Here is a 19,826-nt window from a genome sequence, read left to right on the forward strand (position 1 = left end):
TTCCTATTTTTTTGTGGGGTTTTTTTTCCAATTTCCCCAATTTTTCCCTCATTTTATTCCCATTTTTCCCCTCCTGTTTATTCCCATTTTTTCCCATTTTTCCCCCCATTTATCCCCTTTTTTCTGGGGTTTATTTCCCATTTATTTCCCAGTTTTTCCCTCCATTTATTCCCATTTTATTCCCATTTTATTCTCATTTTTTCCCCATTATTCCATTTTTCCTGTTATTTTTCCCCATTTTATTCCCATTTTCCTGTGGTTTTTTTCCCATTTTTTCCCCATTTATTCCCATTTTTCCTGTTATTTTTTCCCCATTTTCTCCCATTTTATTCCCATTTTCCTGTGGTTTTTTTCCCATTTTTTCCCACCTTTCTTTTCCTATTTATTTCCATTTTTCTCTGGGTTTTTTCCCCATTTTTTGTCCCATCATTTCCCATTTTCTTCCCAATTTTATCCCAATTTTTTCCCTTTTTTTCTCCTTTTTTGCCCTCTATTTTTTCCCATTTATTCCAATTTTTCCCTTTTTTTCCTCCTTTTTTGTCCCTTATTTTCCCTCTATTTTTTCCCATTTATTCCAATTTTTTTCTTATTTTTTCCCCATTCCTCCCTTTTATTCCTCCGAGCCCTTTCTCCCTTCCCTGTTAATCCCTTTTTTAATCCCATTTTTTCTCAATTTTTTCTCCCTTTTTCCTCCCTTTTTCCCTCCCTTTTTTCTCTTTTTTCCCCATTTTTTCCTCTTTTTTCCTTCCCTTTTTCCTCCCTTTTTTCTTTTGTTTTTCCCTTTATTTCTCAATTTTTCCTCCCTTTTTCCTCTTTTTTTCCCTCAATTTTTTCTCCTTTTTTCCCATTTTTCCTCCTTTTTTCCCTTTTTTTCCCCATTTTTTTTCTCCTTTTTCCCTCCTGTTTCCCCATTTTTTTTCCCTTTTTTCTCCTTTTTTCCCATTTTTTCTCAATTTTTCCTCCCTTTTTCCTCCCTTTTTTCTCTTTTTTTCCCAATTTTTTTGTTCAATTTTTTCCCCATTTTTTTCTCCCTCTTTTCTCTTTTTTCCCCACTTTTTTCTCAATTTTTTCTCCCTTTTTTCTCTTTTTTTTCCTCCCTTTTTCCTCTTTTTTTCCCCTTTTTTTTTTTTTTTTTTTTTTCCCCTTTTTTCCCCTTTTTTCCCCTCCCCTTTTTTCTCTTTTTTTTCTCCCTTTTTTCTCTTTTTTCCTCCCATTTTTTTTCTCCATTTTTCTCCCTTTTTCCCCATTATTTTTCCCAATTTTTTCTCTTTTTTTCCTCCCTTTTTTCTCTTTTTTTTTCCCATTTTCCCCTCAATTTTCTTATTTTTTCCTCCTTTTTCCTTTTTTTCCTCTTTTTTCCTCAATTTTTTTCTCTTTTTTCCCATTTTTTCTCCCTTTTTTCTCTTTTTTCCTCCCATTTTTTTCTCCCTTTTTCCTCCCTTTTTTTTCCTTTTTTCCCCATTTTTTCCTCAATTTTTTCTCCTTTTTTTCTCTTTTTTTCCCCATTTTTTTTCCCATTTCCCCTCCCTTTTTCCCATTCCCCCCGTGGTTTATTGCGATTCCCTCAGGCCCCGCCCCCTCGGGTCCGGATAAATCCCGGGCGGAGCCTCCGGGCGGGCCCGAGCGGGACCGGAGCCAGCGGAGCCACCGAGAGCAGGTAAATCCCAAAATATCCCTAAAAATCCCAAAATATCCCGAAAAATCCCGAAAAAACCCCAAAATAATCCCCGGGAAAAAATCCCCAAAAAAATCCCCAAAAAATCCTGGAAAAAAATCCCATCAAAATGGGAAAAACAGCCTTAAAAATCCATTAAAAATCATTTAAAAATCAAAATTAAATTCAAATAAAATGAAATTAAATTCAATTAAAATTTAAAAATCCCCAAAAAATCCTGGAAAAAAATCCCATCAAAATGGGAAAAAAAACCTTAAAAATCCATTAAAAATCCTTTTAAAATTCAAATAATCAAATAAATGAAATTAATGTAATTTTTTAAAAACCCCGGAAAAAACCCCCAAAAAAACCCAAAAAAACCGAAAAAATCCCCTCAAATGGAAAACAGCCTTAAAAAAACATTAAATCCTTTTAAAATTCAAATAAATTCAATTTAAAAAGAAATTAAATTCAAATTAAAAAATCCCCGGGAAAAAAACTAAAAAAAAACCCTTTTAAAAAGGAAAAAACAGACTTAAAATTCCATAAAAATCCTTTTAAAATTCAAATAAATTCAAATAAAATTAAATTAAATACAATTTTAAAAATCCCAAAAAAATCCTTGGAAAAAATCCCATCAAAATGGGAAAAAAAGCCTTAAAAATCCATTAAAAATCCTTTTAAAATTCAAATAAATTCAAATAAAATGAAATTAAATTAAAATTTAAAAAATCCCCAGAAAAATACTAAAATTTTTTTTTTTTTAAAAATCCCCAAATCCTTTAAAAAACCCCAAAAAGAATCCCCTAAAAAATCGGAATAAAGCCTTAAAATCCTTTAAAAATGCTTTTAAAAAAGCCTTTAAAATGCTAAAAAAATCGAAATAAAATTAAATTAAAATTAATTTAATAAAATAAAATTAAATAAAATTTTAAAATCCTCAGAAAAATGCTAAAAAAAATTTATTAAAGTAAAAACCCCCTAAAAAATCCCAAAAATATCCCATAAAATGCGCCAATAAATGGCCTTAAAAATACCCCAAAAATCCTAAAAAAACCCCAAAAAATCAAAAACAAATCCCAATAAATGACCCTAAAAAACCCCAAAAAATCCTAAAAAAATCCCAATAAATGGCCCCAAAAAAACCCCAAAAAATCCCATAAAATGCACCAATAATTGGCCCTAAAAAAAAACCCAAAAAATCCCATAAAATCTCCAAAAAATCCTAAAAAAAATCCCAATAAATGGCCCTAAAATAACCCAAAAAATGCCATAAAATGCCCAAAAAATACCGAAAAAAAACCCCAAAATCCTCCAAAAATACCAAAAAAATCCCAATAAATGGTCCTAAAAATCCCAAAAAAATCCCAATAAATGCAAAAAAAAACCAAAAAAATCCCAATAAATGGCCCTAAAATAACCCAAAAAATGCTAAAGAAATTCAAAATAATCCCATAAAAAACCCCAAAAAATCCCATAAAATTCCCAAAAAAATCCCATAAAATCTCATAAATGTCCCAAAAAAACCCAAAAAACCCCAAAAAATCCTAAAAAATTCCCAATAAATGGCCCGAAAAAACCTCCAAAATATCCCATAAAATGCCTTAAAAAAACCCCAAAAAATCCCAATAAATGGCCCTAAAAAACCCCAAAAAATCCCATAAAATGCCCCAAAAAATACCCAAAAAATTCCATAAAATACCCAAAAAATCCCAATAAATGGCCCCAAAAATACCCAAAAAAATCCCATAAAATGCCCCAATAATTGGCCCTAAAAAACCCAAAAAAAATCCCATAAAATGCCCAAAAAAATACACAAAAAATTCCATAAAATACCCCAAAAAACCCCAATAAGTGGCCCAAAAATACCCCAAAAAATCCCATAAAATGCCCCAATAATTGGCCCTAAAAAAACCCAAAAAAATCCCATTAAATGCCCCAAAAAATCCTAAAAAATCCCAATAAATGGCCCCAAAAATACCCAAAAAAATCCCATAAAATCTCAATAAATGGCCCTAAAAAAAACCCAAAAAAACCCAAAAAATTCAAAAAAATCCCATAAAATACCCCAAAAAATCCCAAAAAAATCCCAATAAATGGCCCTAAAAAACCCCCAAAAAATCCCAATAAATGGCCCTAAAAAAAACCCCAAAAATCCCCATAAAATGCCCCCAAAAACCCCATAAAATGCCCCAAAATTCCTTTAAAAATCCCAATAAATGGCCCTAAAAACCCCAAAAAAACCTTAAAAATCCCAATAAATGTCCTCAAAAACCCCCAAAAATCCTGAAAATCTCAATAAATGGCCATAAAAAACCCCCAAAAAAATCCCATAAAATGACCCTAAAAATCCCACAAAATGCCAATAAATCCCTTAAAACTCCCCCAAAAATCCTCAAAAAATCCCAATAAATCCCCCAAAAAAATACCAAAAAAATCCCAAAAATCCCCCAAAAATCCCCAAGAAATCCCCATAAATGGCCCTAAAAAAAGCCCAAAAAATCTTAAAAAATCCCAATAAATGGCCCTAAAAGAACCCCAAAAATCCTAAAAAAATCCAAAAAATGACCCTAAAAACATCCCGAAAATGCCCCAAAAATTCCTAAAAAATCCCAATAAATGGCCCTAAAAATTCCAAAAATTCCTAAAATAATCCCAATAAATGGCCCTAAAAGAACCCCAAAAATCCTAAAAAAATCCCAATAAATGGCCCTGAAAACCTCCAAAAATCCTTAAAAATCCCAATAAATGGCCCTTAAAAATCCCCAAAAAATCCAAAAATGGCCCTAAAAAAACCCGAAAAAATCCCATAAAATACCCCAAAATTCGCCAAAAATCAAAAAAAAAATCCAAAAAAAACCCCAAAAATCCTAAAATAATTTAAAATAATCCCATTTAAAAAAAAACCAAACCCCCACTAAATCCCGATTTTATTTTTATTTTTGGGGTTTCTCAGCCGTGATGGGGCTGCTGCTGCTGCTTTTGGGGTTTTTGCTCTGCGGCCCCGCGGGAGCTTCGGGGCCGGGCTGGAGAAATCCCGAATGCCAACGGGGGAGCGAGGCCGGAGCCACGGTGAGATTTGGGGTTTTGGGGTTCAAATCCTAAAAAATAGCCACAAAAAATACCCCAAAAAATCCCAAAAAATCCCGCAAAAAATGCCAAAAATATCCCCAAAATTCCCAAGAAAATTCCCCAAAAAATCCCGAAAAAATCCCAAAAAAACCCCCCAAAAAATTCCCAAAAAAATCCCGAAAAAAATCCCAAAAATTGAGGGATTTGGGGTTTGGGGTTTTTGGGGATTTGGGGTTGGGGTTTGGGGTTTTGGGGTTCAAATCCTAAAAAATAATCCAGAAAAATTTGCAAAAAAATCCCGCAAAAAATGCCAAAAATATCCCCAAAATTCCCCAAAAAATCCCGAAAAAATCCCGAAAAAATCCTGAAAAAATCCCGAAAAAATCCCAAAAAAATCCCAAAAATTTGAAGGATTTGGGGGTTTTGGGGTTTGGGGGTTCAAATCCTATAAAATATCCGAGAAAAATCCCCAAAATTCCCAAGAAAATCCCAAAAAATCCCGAAAAAAATCCCAATAATTTGAGGGATTTGGGGTTTTGGGGTTTGGGGTTTGGGGTTTTGGGGTTCAAATCCTAAAAAATAGCCCAGAAAAATTTGCAAAAAAATCCCCAAAAAATCACCAAAATTCCCAAGAAAATCCCCCAAAAATCCCCCCAAAAATCCCGAAAAAATCCCGAAAAATCCAGAAAAAAATCCCAAAAATTTGAGGGATTTGGGGTTTTGGGGTTTGGGGTTTTGGGGTTCAAATCCTAAAAAATAGCCCAAAAAATATCCCAAAAAATATCCAAAAAAATCCCAAAAATCCAGAAAAAAATCCCCAAAAATCCAGAAAAAAATCCCAAAAATTGAGGGATTTGGGGTTTTGGGGTCTTTGGGGTTTTGGGGTTCAAATCCTAGAAAAGATCCCAAAAAATATCCCAAAAAATGTCCCAAAAAATCCAGAAAAAAATCCCCAAAAATCCAGAAAAAATCCCCAAAAATCCAGAAGAAAAATCCCAAAAATTGAGGGATTTGGGGTTTGGGGTTTTGGGGTTCAAATCCTAAAAAATAGCCCAGAAAAATCCCCCCAAAAATCCAATAAAATCCCCAAAATTCCCAAGAAAATCCCCGAAAAAATAATAAAAAAATCCCCAAAAAAAAATCCCAAAAATTTGAGGGATTTGGGATTTGGGGTTTTGGGGTTTGGGGGTTCAAATCCTAAAAAATAGCCCAGAAAAATTTGCAAAAAAATCCCCCAAAAATGCCAAAAATATCCCCAAAATTCCCAAAAAAATCCCGAAAAAATCCCGAAAAAAATCCCAAAAATTGAGGGATTTGGGGTTTTGGGGTTCAAATCCTAAAAAATAGCCCAGAAAAATTTACAAAAAATTCATTAAGTCGCCGCCTCCAATAGGCAAACTCGCAGCACCAATATACCACGGCAATGTGTGGTATATCAACTTCTTTTTTAAAACAACTGTCAATTTTGAAACACTGGTCTATAAAATTATGAATTGCTCCTTCTCTTATTTGTGCTATAGCCAATAGAGCAAAAACCAATTGATCTAAGTTCTTAATTAATCTAATTAATATAAATTAGATTAATTATAATTAATATAAATCATGTTCCAACAATATCAATAAATTATTAATCCTTCTTAATAAATCGGGGTTAATGGAAATCACGTTCTGACAATATTAATAAATTATTAATCCTTCTTAATAAATCGGGGTTAATATAAATCTTGTTCCAACAATACTAACAAATTAGTAATCCTTCTTATAAATCGGGGTTAATATAAATCACGTTCCAACAATATTAATAAATTATTAATCCTTCTTAATAAATCAGGGTTAATGTAAATCACGTTCCAACAAGATTAATAAATTATTAATCCTTCTTAATAAATCGGGGTTAATATAAATCACGTTCCAAAAATATTAATAAATTATTAATCCTCCTTAATAAATCGTGGTTAATATAAATCTCGTTCCGACAATAGTAACGAATTATTAATCCTTCTTAATAAATCAGGGTTAATATAAATCAAGTTCCGACAATATTATTAAATTATTAATCCCCTTAATAAATCGGGGTTAATGTAAATCACGTTCCAACAATATTAATAAATTATTAATCCTTCTTAATAAATCGGGGTTCATGGAAATCACGTTCTGACAATATTAATAAATTATTAATCCTTCTTAATAATCGGGGTTAATGGAAATCACGTTCCGACAATATTAACAATATATTAATCCTTCTTAATAAATCAGAGTTAATATAAATCACGTTCCAACCATATTAATGAATTATTAATCCTTCTTAATAAATCGGGGTTAATATAAATCACGTTCCGACAATACTAATAAATTAGAATCCTTCTTAATAAATCGGGGTTAATATAAATGATGTTCCAACAATATTAATGAATTATTAATCCTCCTTAATAAATCGGGGTTAATGTAAATCACGTTCCAACAATATTAATGAATTATTAATCCTTCTGTTCTGTTATGTTTGCCCAATTATCCCGTCATTAAAAAAAGCCAAACAATATTAAAAACAGTAACAATTTGAATGAAATAATTAAAATATATATATATATAATCAGGGATAATTTGGTTCCAATAATAGCGCATAAGCAAATATCAAAGCAATAAGTCCCTTATAATTAGCATTTTCTTGGACCTGTTATGTTTGCCCAATTATCCCATCATTAAGGAGAACCGAACAATATTAAAAATAGTAACAATTTGAATGAAATAATTAAAAAATATATAAATATAAATCAGGGATAATTTGGTTCCAATAATTCCAAACAACTTTTAACTATTAACTATTTTATTATTCTCAAATATTAATTACTGTATCAATTTTTATCAGCATGAATCATATTTATTTATCACACTAAATTTTGGATTTCCGCCTTCCAGGCGTGCACGGGCTCGTGCCGGGCCCGGATTTCCCTGGAATCTCCATTTCCTCGCGTTTCTCCAAGGAATCACCAAATTTGTGAATTCCCAAATTCCAGAGGGGTCCAGAATTCCAAATTTTTCCCAAAATTCTCCAACTTCCAGAGGGTCCCAATTCCCCCCATTCCCAAGTGATTCCCAACCGAAATAAGTCACCAAAAATTCACAAAAAAAATCACAAAAAAGTAGGAATTCCACCCCAAAATTCCCTAACTTTTGGATTTCCTCATTCCAGGCGTGCTCGGGCTCGTGCCGGGCCCGGATTTCCCTGGAATCTCCATTTCCTCGCGTTTCTCCAAGGAATCACCAAATTTGTGAATTCCCAAATTCCAAATTTTCCCCAAAATTCTCCAACTTCCAGAGGGTCCCAATTCCCCCCATTCCCAAGTGATTCCCAACCGAAATAAGTCAAAAATTCACAAAAAACATCACAAAAGATCACAAAAAAGTAGGAATTCCACCCCAAAATTCCCTAACTTTTGGATTTCCTCATTCCAGACGTGCTCGGCTCGTGCCGGGCCCGGATTTCCCTGGAATCTCCATTTCCTCGCGTTTCTCCAAGGAATCACCGAATTTGTGAATTCCCAAATTCCAGAGGGGGGTCCAGAATTCCAAATTTTTTCCAAAATTCTCCAACTTCCAGAGGGTCCCAATTCCCCCATTCCCAAGTGATTCCCAACCGAAATAAATCACCGAAAATTCACCAAAAAAATCACAAAATATCACAAAAAAGTAGGAATTCCACCCAAAATTCCCTAATTTTGGATTTCCTCATTCCAGGCGTGCTCGGGCTCGTGCCGGGCCCGGATTTCCAAGGAATCACCAAATTTGTGAATTCCCAAATTCCAGAGGGTCCAGAATTCCGAATTTTCCCAAAATTCTCCAACTTCCAGAGGGTCCCAATTCCCCATTCCCAACCGAAATCAGTCACCAAAAATTCACCAAAAAAAACCACAAAAGATCACAAAAAAGTAGGAATTCCACCCCAAAATTCCCTAACTTTTGGATTTCCTCATTCCAGGCGTGCTCGGGCTCGTGCCGGGCCCGGATTTCCAAGGAATCACCAAATTTGTGAATTCCCAAATTCCAGAGGGGTCCAGAATTCCAAATTTTTCCCAAAATTCTCCAACTTCCAGAGGGTCCCAATTCCCCCCATTCCCAAGTGATTCCCAACCGAAATAAATCACCGAAAATTCACCAAAAAAATCACAAAAGATCACAAAAAAGTAGGAATTCCACCCCAAAATTCCCTAACTTTTGGATTTCCTCATTCCAGGCGTGCTCGGGCTCGTGCCGGGCCCGGATTTCCCTGAAATCTCCATTTCCTCGCGTTTTCTCCAAGGAATCACCAAATTTGTGAATTCCCAAATTCAAATTTTCCAAAATTCTCCAACTTCCAGAGGGTCCCAATTCCCCCGTTCCCAAGTGATTCCAACCGAAATAAGTCACCGAATAAGTCAAAAATTCCCAACGAAATAAGTCAAAAATTCACAAAAAAAAATCACAAAAGATCACAAAAAGTAGGAATTCCACCCAAAATTCCCTAAATTTGGATTTCCTCATTCCAGGCGTGCTCGGGCTCGTGCCGGGCCGGATTTCCCTGGAATCACCAAATTTGTGAATTCCCAAATTCCAGAGGGGTCCAGAATTCCAAAATTTTCCCAAAATTCTCCAACTTCCAGAGGGTCCCAATTCCCCCCATTCCCAAGTGATTCCCAACCGAAATAAGTCACCGAAATAAGTCAAAAATTCCCAACCGAAATAAGTCAAAAATTCACCAAAAAAAATCACAAAAGATCACAAAAAAAGTAGGAATTCCACCCCAAAATTCCCTAACTTTTGGATTTCCGCCTTCCAGGCGTGCTCGGGCTCGTGCCGGGCCCGGATTTCCCTGGAATCTCCATTTCCTCGCGTTTCTCCAAGGAATCACCAAATTTGTGAATTCCAAATTCCAGAGGGGTCCAGAATTCCAAATTTTTCCCAAAATTCTCCAACTTCCAGAGGGTCCCAATTCCCCCATTCCCAACCGAAATAAGTCACCAAAAATTCACAAAAAAAAATCACAAAAGATCACAAAAAGTAGGAATTCCACCCCAAAATTCCCTAACTTTTGGATTTCCTCATTCCAGGCGTGCTCGGGCTCGTGCCGGGCCCGGATTTCCCTGGAATCTCCATTTCCTCGCGTTTCTCCAAGGAATCACCGAATTTGTGAATTCCCAAATTCCAGAGGGGGGTCCAGAATTCAAATTTTACCCAAAATTCTCCAACTTCCAGAGGGTCCCAATTCCCCCATTCCCAACCGAAATAAGTCAAAAATTCACCAAAAAAAATCACAAAAGATCACAAAAAAGTAGGAATTCCACCCCAAAATTCCCTAACTTTTGGATTTCCTCATTCCAGGCGTGCTCGGGCTCGTGCCGGGCCCGGATTTCCCTGGAATCTCCATTTCCTCGCGTTTCTCCAAGGAATCACCACATTTGTGAATTCCCAAATTCCAGAGGGGTCCAGAATTCCAAATTTTCCCCAAAATTCTCCAACTTCCAGAGGGTCCCAATTCCCCCATTCCCAAGTGATTCCCGACCGAAATAAGTCACCAAAAATTCACAAAAAAATCACAAAAAGTAGGAATTCCACCCAAAATTCCCTAACTTTTGGATTTCCTCGTTCCAGGCATGCTCGGGCTCGTGCCGGGCCCGGATTTCCCTGGAATCTCCATTTCCTCGCGTTTCTCCAAGGAATCACCGAATTTGTGAATTCCCAAATTCCAGAGGGGGGTCCAGAATTCCAAATTTTTTCCAAAATTCTCCAACTTCCAGAGGGTCTCCATTCCTCGCGTTTCTCCAAGGAATCACCAAATTTGTGAATTCCCAAATTCCAGAGGGGTCCAGAATTCCAAATTTTTCCCAAAATTCTCCAACTTCCAGAGGGTCCCAATTCCCCCATTCCCAACCGAAATAAGTCACCAAAAATTCACAAAAAAAATCACAAAAAAGTAGGAATTCCACCCCAAAATTCCCTAACTTTTGGATTTCCTCATTCCAGGCGTGCTCGGGCTCGTGCCGGGCGCAGATTTCCTTGGAATCTCCACTTTTTCCCGGGAATTCCGCGCAGCCCCAGCCGCCGTCGGCGTCGCTCCGGCGTTACGTCATGCGCCACTTCCGGTGGAACAACTTCAACCCCAAAAACGCCACCAACGAGCCCGGAAAGCGCGAAAACGAGGAAGAGGAGGGCGGAAAATTCCGGAATGATGATGATGGGATGTTGGGATTTTTGGGAAAAGGCGGGAAGCGCTCGTATTCCATGGAGCACTTCCGGTGGGGGAAACCGGTGGGGCGCAAGAGGCGCCCGGTGAAGGTTTATCCCAACGGGGCCAACGAGGAGGAGGAGGAGGAGGAGGAGAATTCCCGGGTGTGGGAGTTGCGGAGGGATGAACCCCCCGAGGAGGAGGAGGAGGATGAGGAGGATGAGGAGGAGGAAGAGGAGCCGGGGTTGCCGTGGGGGTCCCGGCAGCAGAAGCGCTATGGGGGGTTCATGGGCTCCGAGGGGGCGCGGCCGCCGCTGCTGACGCTCTTCAGGAACGCCATCGGCAGGGGCCTGCCCAAGGGCGGGCAGTGACGGGGAAAATGGGGAAAATTGCGGGGAAAATGGGAAAAAATCCCGGGAAAAATCGGGGAAATATTATGGGAAAAAATGGGAAAAATCCTGGGAAAAAATGGGAATAAAATGAGAAAAAGCCTGGGAAAAAATGGGAAATTATTGGCAAAAAGCCTGGGAAAAAATGTGAAAAAAATGGGGAAAATCCTGGAGAAATCCTCAGGAAAAATTCCGGGGAAAATCCAGGGGGAAATGGGAAAAAGCCCGGAAAAATCCTGGGGAAAAAATGGTGAAAAAATGGGGAAAAAACGGGAAAAATTCCGGGAAAATTCCGGGGAATAAAAGGGAAAAATCCTGGGGAAAAAACAGGAAAAAATGGGAAAAAGCCTGGGAAAAAATGGGAAAAAATGGGGAAAAATCCCGGGGAAAATCTGGGGGAAAATGGGGGAAAATCCCGGGAAAAATCGGGGGAAAATTATGGGAAAAAATGAGAAAAACCCGGGGAAAATCTGGGAAAAAATGGGGAAAAATCCTGGGAAAATCTGGGGGAAAATGGGAAAAATCCTGGGAAAAAAATGGGGAAAAAATGGGAAAAAATGGTAAAGATCCTTGGGAAAAAAAGGGAAAAATCCTGGGAAAAAATGGGAAAAATCCTGGGAAAAATCTGGGGAAAATCCTGGGAAAAAATAGGAAAAATCCTGGGAAAAAATGGGAAAAAAATGGAAAAAAAAGGGAAAAATCCTGGGAACAAACGGGCAAACCAAGGGAAAGCAAGAGGCGCCCGGTGAAGGTTTATCCCAACGGGGCCAACGAGGAGGAGGAGGAGGAGGAGGAGAATTCCCGGGTGTGGGAGTTGCGGAGGGATGAACCCCCCGAGGAGGAGGAGGAGGATGAGGAGGATGAGGAGGAGGAAGAGGAGCCGGGGTTGCCGTGGGGGTCCCGGCAGCAGAAGCGCTATGGGGGGTTCATGGGCTCCGAGGGGGCGCGGCCGCCGCTGCTGACGCTCTTCAGGAACGCCATCGGCAGGGGCCTGCCCAAGGGCGCCCACTGAGATAAGGGAAAAGTCCAGGGAAAAACTGGGAAAAAATCCCGGGAAAAATCGGGGAAATATTATGGGAAAAAATGGGGAAAAACTGGAATAAAATGGGAAAAATCCTGGAAAAAAATGGCAAAAAAATGGCAAAATATGGCAAAAAAATGGCAAAAAAATGGCAAAAAGCCTGTGAAAAATGGGAAAAATCCTGGGAAAAAACGGGGGGAAAAAGAGGGAAAAATTTGGGTAAAAAATTGGGAAAAATGGGAAAAATCCTGGGGAGAAAATGGGAAAAAATCAGGGAAAAATTATGAGAAATAAAGTGAAAAAAATGAGAAAAATCTGGGGAAAAAAATGGGAAAAATCCTGGGAAAAAATGGGGAAAAAATGGTAAAAATCCTAGGAAAAAAAATGGGAAAAAATGGGTAAAATCCTTGGGAAAAAAAAGGGAAAATCCTGGGAAAATCGTGGGAAAAAAATGGAAAAAATCCTTGGGAAAAAAAAGGGAAAATCCTGGGAAAATCGTGGGAAAAAAATGGAAAAAAATGGGAAAAATCCTGGGAACAAACGGGCAAACCAAGGGAAAGCAAGAGGCGCCCGGTGAAGGTTTATCCCAACGGGGCCAACGAGGAGGAGGAGGAGGAGGAGGAGGAGAATTCCCGGGTTTGGGAGTTGCGGAGGGATGAACCCCCCGAGGAGGAGGAGGAGGAGGAGGAGGATGAGGAGGAGGAAGAGGAGCCGGGGTTGCCGTGGGGGTCCCGGCAGCAGAAGCGCTATGGGGGGTTCATGGGCTCCGAGGGGGCGCGGCCGCCGCTGCTGACGCTCTTCAGGAACGCCATCGGCAGGGGCCTGCCCAAGGGGGGCAGTGAGACAAGGGAAAAGTCCAGGAAAACACTGGAAAAAATGCCGGGAAAAATCGGGGAAATATTATGGGAAAAAACTGGAATAAAATGGGAAAAATCCTGGAAAAAAAAGTCAAAAAAATGGCAAAAATATGGCAAAAATATGGCAAAAAAATGACAAAAAGCATGGGAAAAAATGGGGAAAATTCTGGGGAAAATGGGAAAAATCCTGGGAAAAAACGGGGAAAAATCAGGGGAAAATTATGGGAAAAAATGGGAATAAAATGGAAAAAATCCTGGAAAAAAATGGCAAAAAAATGGCAAAATATGGCCAAAAAAATGGCAAAAAAATTACAAAAATCATGGGAAAAAATGGGGAAAATTCCGGGGAAAATGGGAAAAATCCTGGAAAAAAATGGGAAAAAATGGGGAAAAATTCCAGGAATATTCCAGACAAAAAAGGGAAAAATCCTGGGAAAAAATGGGAAAAAAATTGGGAAAAGTCAGGGGGAAAAAATGGGAAATATCCTGGGAAAAAATTGGGGAGAAAACGGAGAAAAAAAGGGAAAAATCATGGGGAAAAAACGGGGGAAAAAAAAGGGAAAAATTCGGGTAAAAAATTGGGAAAAACCAGGGAAAAACGGGAAAAATCGGGGAAAAATTATGGGAAACAAAGGGGAAAAAATGAGAAAAATCCTGGGAAAATTCCTGGGAAAAAAATGGGAAAAATCCTGGGAAAAAAACGGCAAAAAATGGGAAAAATCCTGGAAAAAACGGGCAAACCAAGGGAAAGCAAGAGGCGCCCGGTGAAGGTTTATCCCAACGGGGCCAACGAGGAGGAGGAGGAGGAGGAGGAGAATTCCCGGGTGTGGAGTTGCGGAGGGATGAACCCCCCGAGGAGGAGGAGGAGGATGAGGAGGATGAGGAGGAGGAAGAGGAGCCGGGGTTGCCGTGGGGGTCCCGGCAGCAGAAGCGCTATGGGGGGTTCATGGGCTCCGAGGGGGCGCGGCCGCCGCTGCTGACGCTCTTCAGGAACGCCATCGGCAGGGGCCTGCCCAAGGGCGGGCACTGAGACAAGGGAAAAGTCCAGGGAAAAACACTGGGAAAAATCCCTGGAAAAATCGGGGAAATATTATGGGAAAAAATGGGAAAAATCCTGGGAAAAAACAGAAATAAAATGGGAAAAAAATGGCAAAAAGGCTTGGAAAAATGAGAATAAAATGGGAAAAATCCTGGAAAAATGGGAAAAATTCCGGGGAAAATCCGGGAAAATTATGGGAAAAGACCAGGAAAAATCGGGGGAAAATCCTGGGAAAAAATTATGGGGAAAAATCGGGGAATAATCATGGGAAAAAATGGGAAAAATCCTGGGTAAAAACGGGAATAAAATGGGAAAAATCCTGGAGAAAATGGGAAAAAAATGGCAAAAAGGCTGGGAAAAAATGGGGAAAAGACGGGGAAAAAATGGGAATGAAAATGGGAATGAAAATGGGAATAAAGTGGGAATAAAATGGGAAAAATCCTGGAAAAAATGGGGAAAAATCCCGGGAAAAATCGGGGGAAAATTATGGGAAAAAACAGGAAAAATATGGGAAAAAATCCTGGGAAAAATCTGGGGGAAAATGGGAAAAATCCCGGGGAAAATCGGGGGAAATTATGGTAAAAAATGGGAAAAATCCTAGGAAAAATCCGGGGGAAAAAAAGGGAAAAATCAGGGGAAAAAATGGAAAAAATCCTAGGAAAAAATCTGGGAAAAAAATAGGAAAAATTCTGGGAAAAAATGAGGAAAAAACAGGGAAAAAACGGGAAAGAAAATGGGAAAAATCCTGGGAGAAAATAGGAAAAATCCTGGGAAAAAATGGGGAAAATCCTAGGAAAAAAATGGGGAAAAAATGCGTAAAAATGGTAAAAATCCTGGGAAAAAATGGGAAAAATCCTGGGAAAAATCTGGGAAAAAAATGGGAAAAATCCTGGGAAAAAATGGGAAAAATCCTGGGAACAAACGGGCAAACCAAGGGAAAGCAAGAGGCGCCCGGTGAAGGTTTATCCCAACGGGGCCAACGAGGAGGAGGAGGAGGAGGAGGAGAATTCCCGGGTGTGGGAGTTGCGGAGGGATGAACCCCCCGAGGAGGAGGAGGAGGATGAGGAGGATGAGGAGGAGGAAGAGGAGCCGGGGTTGCCGTGGGGGTCCCGGCAGCAGAAGCGCTATGGGGGGTTCATGGGCTCCGAGGGGGCGCGGCCGCCGCTGCTGACGCTCTTCAGGAACGCCATCGGCAGGGGCCTGCCCAAGGGCGGGCAGTGACGGGGAAAATGAGAAAAAATCACGGGAAAAATGGGAAAAAATCCCGGGAAAAATCGGGGAAATATAATGGGAAAAAATGGGAATAAAATGGGAAAAATCCTGGAAAAAAATGGCAAAAAAATGGCAAAATATGGCAAAAAAATGGCAAAAAAATGACAAAAAGCATGGGAAAAATGGGGAAAAAAAATGGGAAATATCCTGGGAAAAAATTGGGGGGAAAAAAGGGAAAAATTCGGGGAAAAATCCTGGGAAAAAACGGGGAAAAATTATGGGAAATAAAGGGGAAAAAAAAGAGAAAAATCTGGGGAAAAAAATGGGAAAATCCTGGGGAAAAATGGGAAAAAACCTGGGAAAATTCCAGGGAAAAAAATGGGAAAAAATCCTGGGAAAAAATGGGAAAAATCCTAGGGAAAAAAAAAAGGGAAAAAAATGGGCAAAAATGGTAAAAATCCTTGGGAAAAAAAGGGAAAAATCCTGAGGAAAATCTGGGAAAAAAATGGGTAAAAATGGTAAAAAGCCTTGGGAAAAAAAGGGAAAAATCCTGGAAAAAAAAGGGAAAAATCCTGGGAAAAAAATGGGAAAAAAAAGGGAAAAATCCTGGGAACAAACGGGCAAACCAAGGGAATGCAAGAGGCGCCCGGTGAAGGTTTATCCCAACGGGGCCAACGAGGAGGAGGAGGAGGAGGAGGAGAATTCCCGGGTGTGGGAGTTGCGGAGGGATGAACCCCCCGAGGAGGAGGAGGAGGATGAGGAGGATGAGGAGGAGGAAGAGGAGCCGGGGTTGCCGTGGGGGTCCCGGCAGCAGAAGCGCTATGGGGGGTTCATGGGCTCCGAGGGGGCGCGGCCGCCGCTGCTGACGCTCTTCAGGAACGCCATCGGCAGGGGCCTGCCCAAGGGCGGGCAGTGACGGGGAAAATGGGGAAAATTGGGGGGAAAATGGGAAAAAATCCCGGGAAAAATCTGGGGGAAATTCGGGAAAAATCGGGGAAAAAATGGAATAAAATGTGAAAAATCCTGGAAAAAACGGGAAAAAAATGGACAAAGGCTTGGAAAAAATGGGGAAAAGCCGGGGAAAAAACGGGGGAAAAAGGGAAAAATCCTGGGGAAATCCTGGGGGAAAAAATGGAAAAAAAGGGAAAATTCAGGGGAAAATTCCAAAAAAATCGGGAAAAGGAAAATGGGAAAAAATGGGAAACGGAAAAATGGGGAAAAAATGGAAATCGGGAAAAAAATGGGAAAAAAATGGGTAAAATCCTTGGGAAAAAAAGAGAAAAATCCTGGGAAAAAAATGGGAAAAAAAGGGAAAAATCCTGGAAAAAACGGGCAAACCAAGGGAAAGCAAGAGGCGCCCGGTGAAGGTTTATCCAACGGGGCCAACGAGGAGGAGGAGGAGGAGGAGGAGAATTCCGGGTGTGGGAGTTGCGGAGGGATGAACCCCCGAGGAGGAGGAGGAGGAGGAGGAGGAGGATGAGGAGGAGGAAGAGGAGCCGGGGTTGCCGTGGGGGTCCCGGCAGCAGAAGCGCTATGGGGGTTCATGGGCTCCGAGGGGCGCGGCCGCCGCTGCTGACGCTCTTCAGGAACGCCATCGGCAGGGGCCTGCCCAAGGGCGGGCAGTGACGGGGAAAATGGGGAAAAATCCCGGGAAAATGGGAAAAAATGCCGGGAAAAATCGGGGAAATATTATGGGAAAAAACTGGAATAAAATGGGAAAAATCCTGGAAAAAAAAGGCAAAAAAATGGCAAAATATGGCAAAAAAATGGCAAAAAAATGACAAAAAGCCTGTGAAAAATGGGGAAAAAAATGGGAAATATCCTGGGAAAAAATTGGGGAAAAAACGGGGAAAAATTATGGGAAATAAAGGGAAAAAAAAAGAAAAAAATCTGGGGAAAAACATGGGGAAAATCCTGGGAAAAAACCTGGGAAAGTTCCGGGGAAAAAATGGGAAAAAATCCTGGGAAAAAATGGGAAAAATCCTGGGAAAATTCCGGGAAAATTCCGGGGAAAAAAAGGGAAAAATCCTGGGAAAAATCCTGGGAAAAATCCTGGGGAAAAAACGGGGAAAAATCCTGGGAAAAATCTGGGAAAAAATGGGAAAAATCCTGGGAACAAACGGGCAAACCAAGGGAAAGCAAGAGGCGCCCGGTGAAGGTTTATCCCAACGGGGCCAACGAGGAGGAGGAGGAGGAGGAGGAGAATTCCGGGTTTGGGAGTTGCGGAGGGATGAACCCCCGAGGAGGAGGAGGAGGATGAGGAGGATGAGGAGGAGGAAGAGGAGCCGGGGTTGCCGTGGGGGTCCCGGCAGCAGAAGCGCTATGGGGGGTTCATGGGCTCCGAGGGGGCGCGGCCGCCGCTGCTGACGCTCTTCAGGAACGCCATCGGCAGGGGCCTGCCAAGGGCGGCAGTGAGACAAGGGAAAAGTCCAGGGAAAAATGGGAAAAAATCCGGGAAAATCGGGGAAATATTATGGGAAAAAATGGGAAAAATTGGGAAAAAAGAAATAAAATGGGAAAAAAATGGCAAAAAGTGGGAAAAATGGAATAAAATGGAAAAATCCGGAAAAAATGGGAAAAAATTCCGGGGAAAATCCGGGAAAATATGGGAAAAAACCAGGAAAAATACGGGAAAATCGGGAAAAAATGGGAAAAATGGGAAATCCGGAGAAATCCGGGGAAAAAATGGGAAAAATCTGAAAATGGGGAAAAACGGAGAAAAAAAGAGAAAAATCTGGGAAAAAAGGGAAGGAAAAAATTCGGAAAAAATGGGAAAAAAGGAAAAACGGAAAAATATGGGAAATAAGGAAAAAATGGGAAAAATCTGGGGAAAATGGTAAAATCTGGGAAAAAGAATAAAATGGAAAAATCCTGGGAAAAAAATGGGAAAAATGCTGGGAAAAAAACAGGAAAAAAAAGGGAAAAATCCAGGGAAAAATCCGGTAAAAATTATGGGGAAAAATCCCAGGAAAAATCGGGGAAAAATTATGGGAAAAAATGGGGAAAAAATCGCTGGAAAAATCGGGGAATAATTATGGGGAAGAATGGGAAAAATCCTGGGGAAAAAATGGGAATAAAATGGGAAAAATCCTGGAAAAAATGGCAAAAAAAATGGCAAAAAATGACAAAAAGCATGGGAAAAAATGGGGAAAATTCTGGGGAAAATGGGAAAAATCCTGGGAAAAAGTGGGAATAAATGGAAAAAACCCGGGGAGAAAAAATCCCGGGAAAAAAAAAATTGGCAAAAAGGCTGGTGTCCTGGTTTAGGACAAATTAGGGGGAAATCTCCAAAAGGGAGCCCCCCCAAAACAAACCAAACCTCCAACCACCCCCTCCCCCAACACCGGGTTGGGGAAGGAATTCCTCGGAGGAGCAAAGTGGAAAACAAAACCTATAAAGAAAAGGAAAAATAAACAGCGCAAAAAAGCAGAAATCTGTCGGATTCCCGGTTGTTTAGAAAACCTGGAAAGGCCCAAGGTGGCCTTGGGGCGTTTCAAAGGAACAGAAGAGGCTTCAAATCTTTTCTCGGTCTCGGTGTTTATTAATTGTTTATCTAAAAGATTTTCCCCATCCGAATTCCAGTCCTGATGCCGATCCCGATTCCCATCCGATCCTGATTCCATTCCCAATCCCCAAACCCGATCCCAATCCTGATTCCGATCCCGATCCCCAAACCCAAATTTCCCATCACGATTCTGACAAGGTTTTCCCCCCCCAATTCCCCATCCCTTTTCCCGATCCCCAAATTTTTGATCCCAATCCCATTCCCAACCCCAATCCCAATCCTGATTCTGATCCCCATCCCAAATCCAATTCCGATCACGATTCTGACACAGATTCCGATCCCAATCCCAATCCCAAACCTGATCCCATTCCCCAAACCCCAAACCTGATTTTATCCCCATCCCAAAACCAATTGATCACGATTCTACACAAAATTTTCCCTCCCGATCCCGATCCGGATCCTGTTGGCGTTCCTGGTTCCGGTTCCGATCCCAGTTCCGATCCGGATCCATATTTTGATTTAGGTTCCGATCCCAATCCCCACCGAATTTTCCCAAATTTCCCCGTCAATCCCGACCCAGATCTCATCCCGATCCTGATCCCGATTGAATCCGTCCCCAAACCAATCCGATCTCAATCCCGATTTATCCCCATCCCAAAACCAATTCGTCCGATTTTGAAAAGATTCCGATCCCGATCCGATCCCGATCCTGTTCGCGTTCCTGGTTCCGGTTCCGATCCCAGTTCCGATCCGGATCCATGTTTTGATTTAGGTTCCGATCCCAATCCCCATCCCAATTCCAATCCTGATGCCGATCCCGATTCCGATTTGAACCCATCCCCATCCTGATTCGGGTCCCCATCTTTAAACCTTTCCGA

The 19,826-nt window shown here is 40.5% G+C and overlaps 6 protein-coding genes across 6 annotated transcripts in view; all 6 read left to right on the top strand.

The window, feature by feature from the left end:
- LOC135441553 (L-gulonolactone oxidase-like) overlaps positions 1 to 1,661 on the top strand; it is a gene marked incomplete at its 5' end in the record, with an annotated part of 32,707 nt that extends 31,046 nt beyond the window's left edge. Inside the window, one exon of the mRNA XM_064701110.1 lies at positions 1,569 to 1,661. Coding sequence (XP_064557180.1) covers positions 1,569 to 1,661 — 93 coding nt within the window. The remainder of the gene's footprint in view (positions 1 to 1,568) is intronic.
- LOC135441552 (pro-opiomelanocortin-like) lies at positions 1,604 to 11,655 on the top strand. Its single transcript, XM_064701108.1, has 3 exons — positions 1,604 to 1,657; positions 4,611 to 4,726; positions 10,724 to 11,655. The coding sequence occupies exons 2-3, from the start codon at positions 4,616 to 4,618 to the stop codon at positions 11,294 to 11,296; spliced, it is 684 nt and encodes a 227-aa protein (XP_064557178.1). The 5' UTR covers positions 1,604 to 1,657; positions 4,611 to 4,615; the 3' UTR covers positions 11,297 to 11,655.
- Positions 11,427 to 12,497, top strand: LOC135441555 (pro-opiomelanocortin-like). Its single transcript, XM_064701112.1, has 2 exons — positions 11,427 to 11,440; positions 11,966 to 12,497. Exons 1-2 carry the CDS (start codon positions 11,427 to 11,429, stop codon positions 12,324 to 12,326), a joined length of 375 nt encoding a protein of 124 aa, XP_064557182.1. The 3' UTR covers positions 12,327 to 12,497.
- Positions 12,441 to 14,222, top strand: LOC135441556 (pro-opiomelanocortin-like). The gene is made up of 3 exons (XM_064701113.1): positions 12,441 to 12,454; positions 12,788 to 13,173; positions 13,987 to 14,222. Exons 1-3 carry the CDS (start codon positions 12,441 to 12,443, stop codon positions 14,220 to 14,222), a joined length of 636 nt encoding a protein of 211 aa, XP_064557183.1.
- Positions 14,223 to 15,074: 852 nt separating this feature from the next.
- LOC135441557 (pro-opiomelanocortin-like) lies at positions 15,075 to 15,452 on the top strand. The gene has a single exon (XM_064701114.1). It carries the CDS (start codon positions 15,075 to 15,077, stop codon positions 15,450 to 15,452), a length of 378 nt encoding a protein of 125 aa, XP_064557184.1.
- Positions 15,453 to 16,026: 574 nt separating this feature from the next.
- Positions 16,027 to 16,406, top strand: LOC135441554 (pro-opiomelanocortin-like). Its single transcript, XM_064701111.1, has one exon. It carries the CDS (start codon positions 16,027 to 16,029, stop codon positions 16,357 to 16,359), a length of 333 nt encoding a protein of 110 aa, XP_064557181.1. The 3' UTR covers positions 16,360 to 16,406.
- Positions 16,407 to 19,826: the final 3,420 nt, after the last annotated feature.

The sequence above is a fragment of the Zonotrichia leucophrys genome, unplaced genomic scaffold (assembly GCF_028769735.1).
Source record: "Zonotrichia leucophrys gambelii isolate GWCS_2022_RI unplaced genomic scaffold, RI_Zleu_2.0 Scaffold_340_55594, whole genome shotgun sequence".
In the NCBI taxonomy this organism is placed as follows: Eukaryota; Metazoa; Chordata; class Aves; order Passeriformes; family Passerellidae; genus Zonotrichia; species Zonotrichia leucophrys.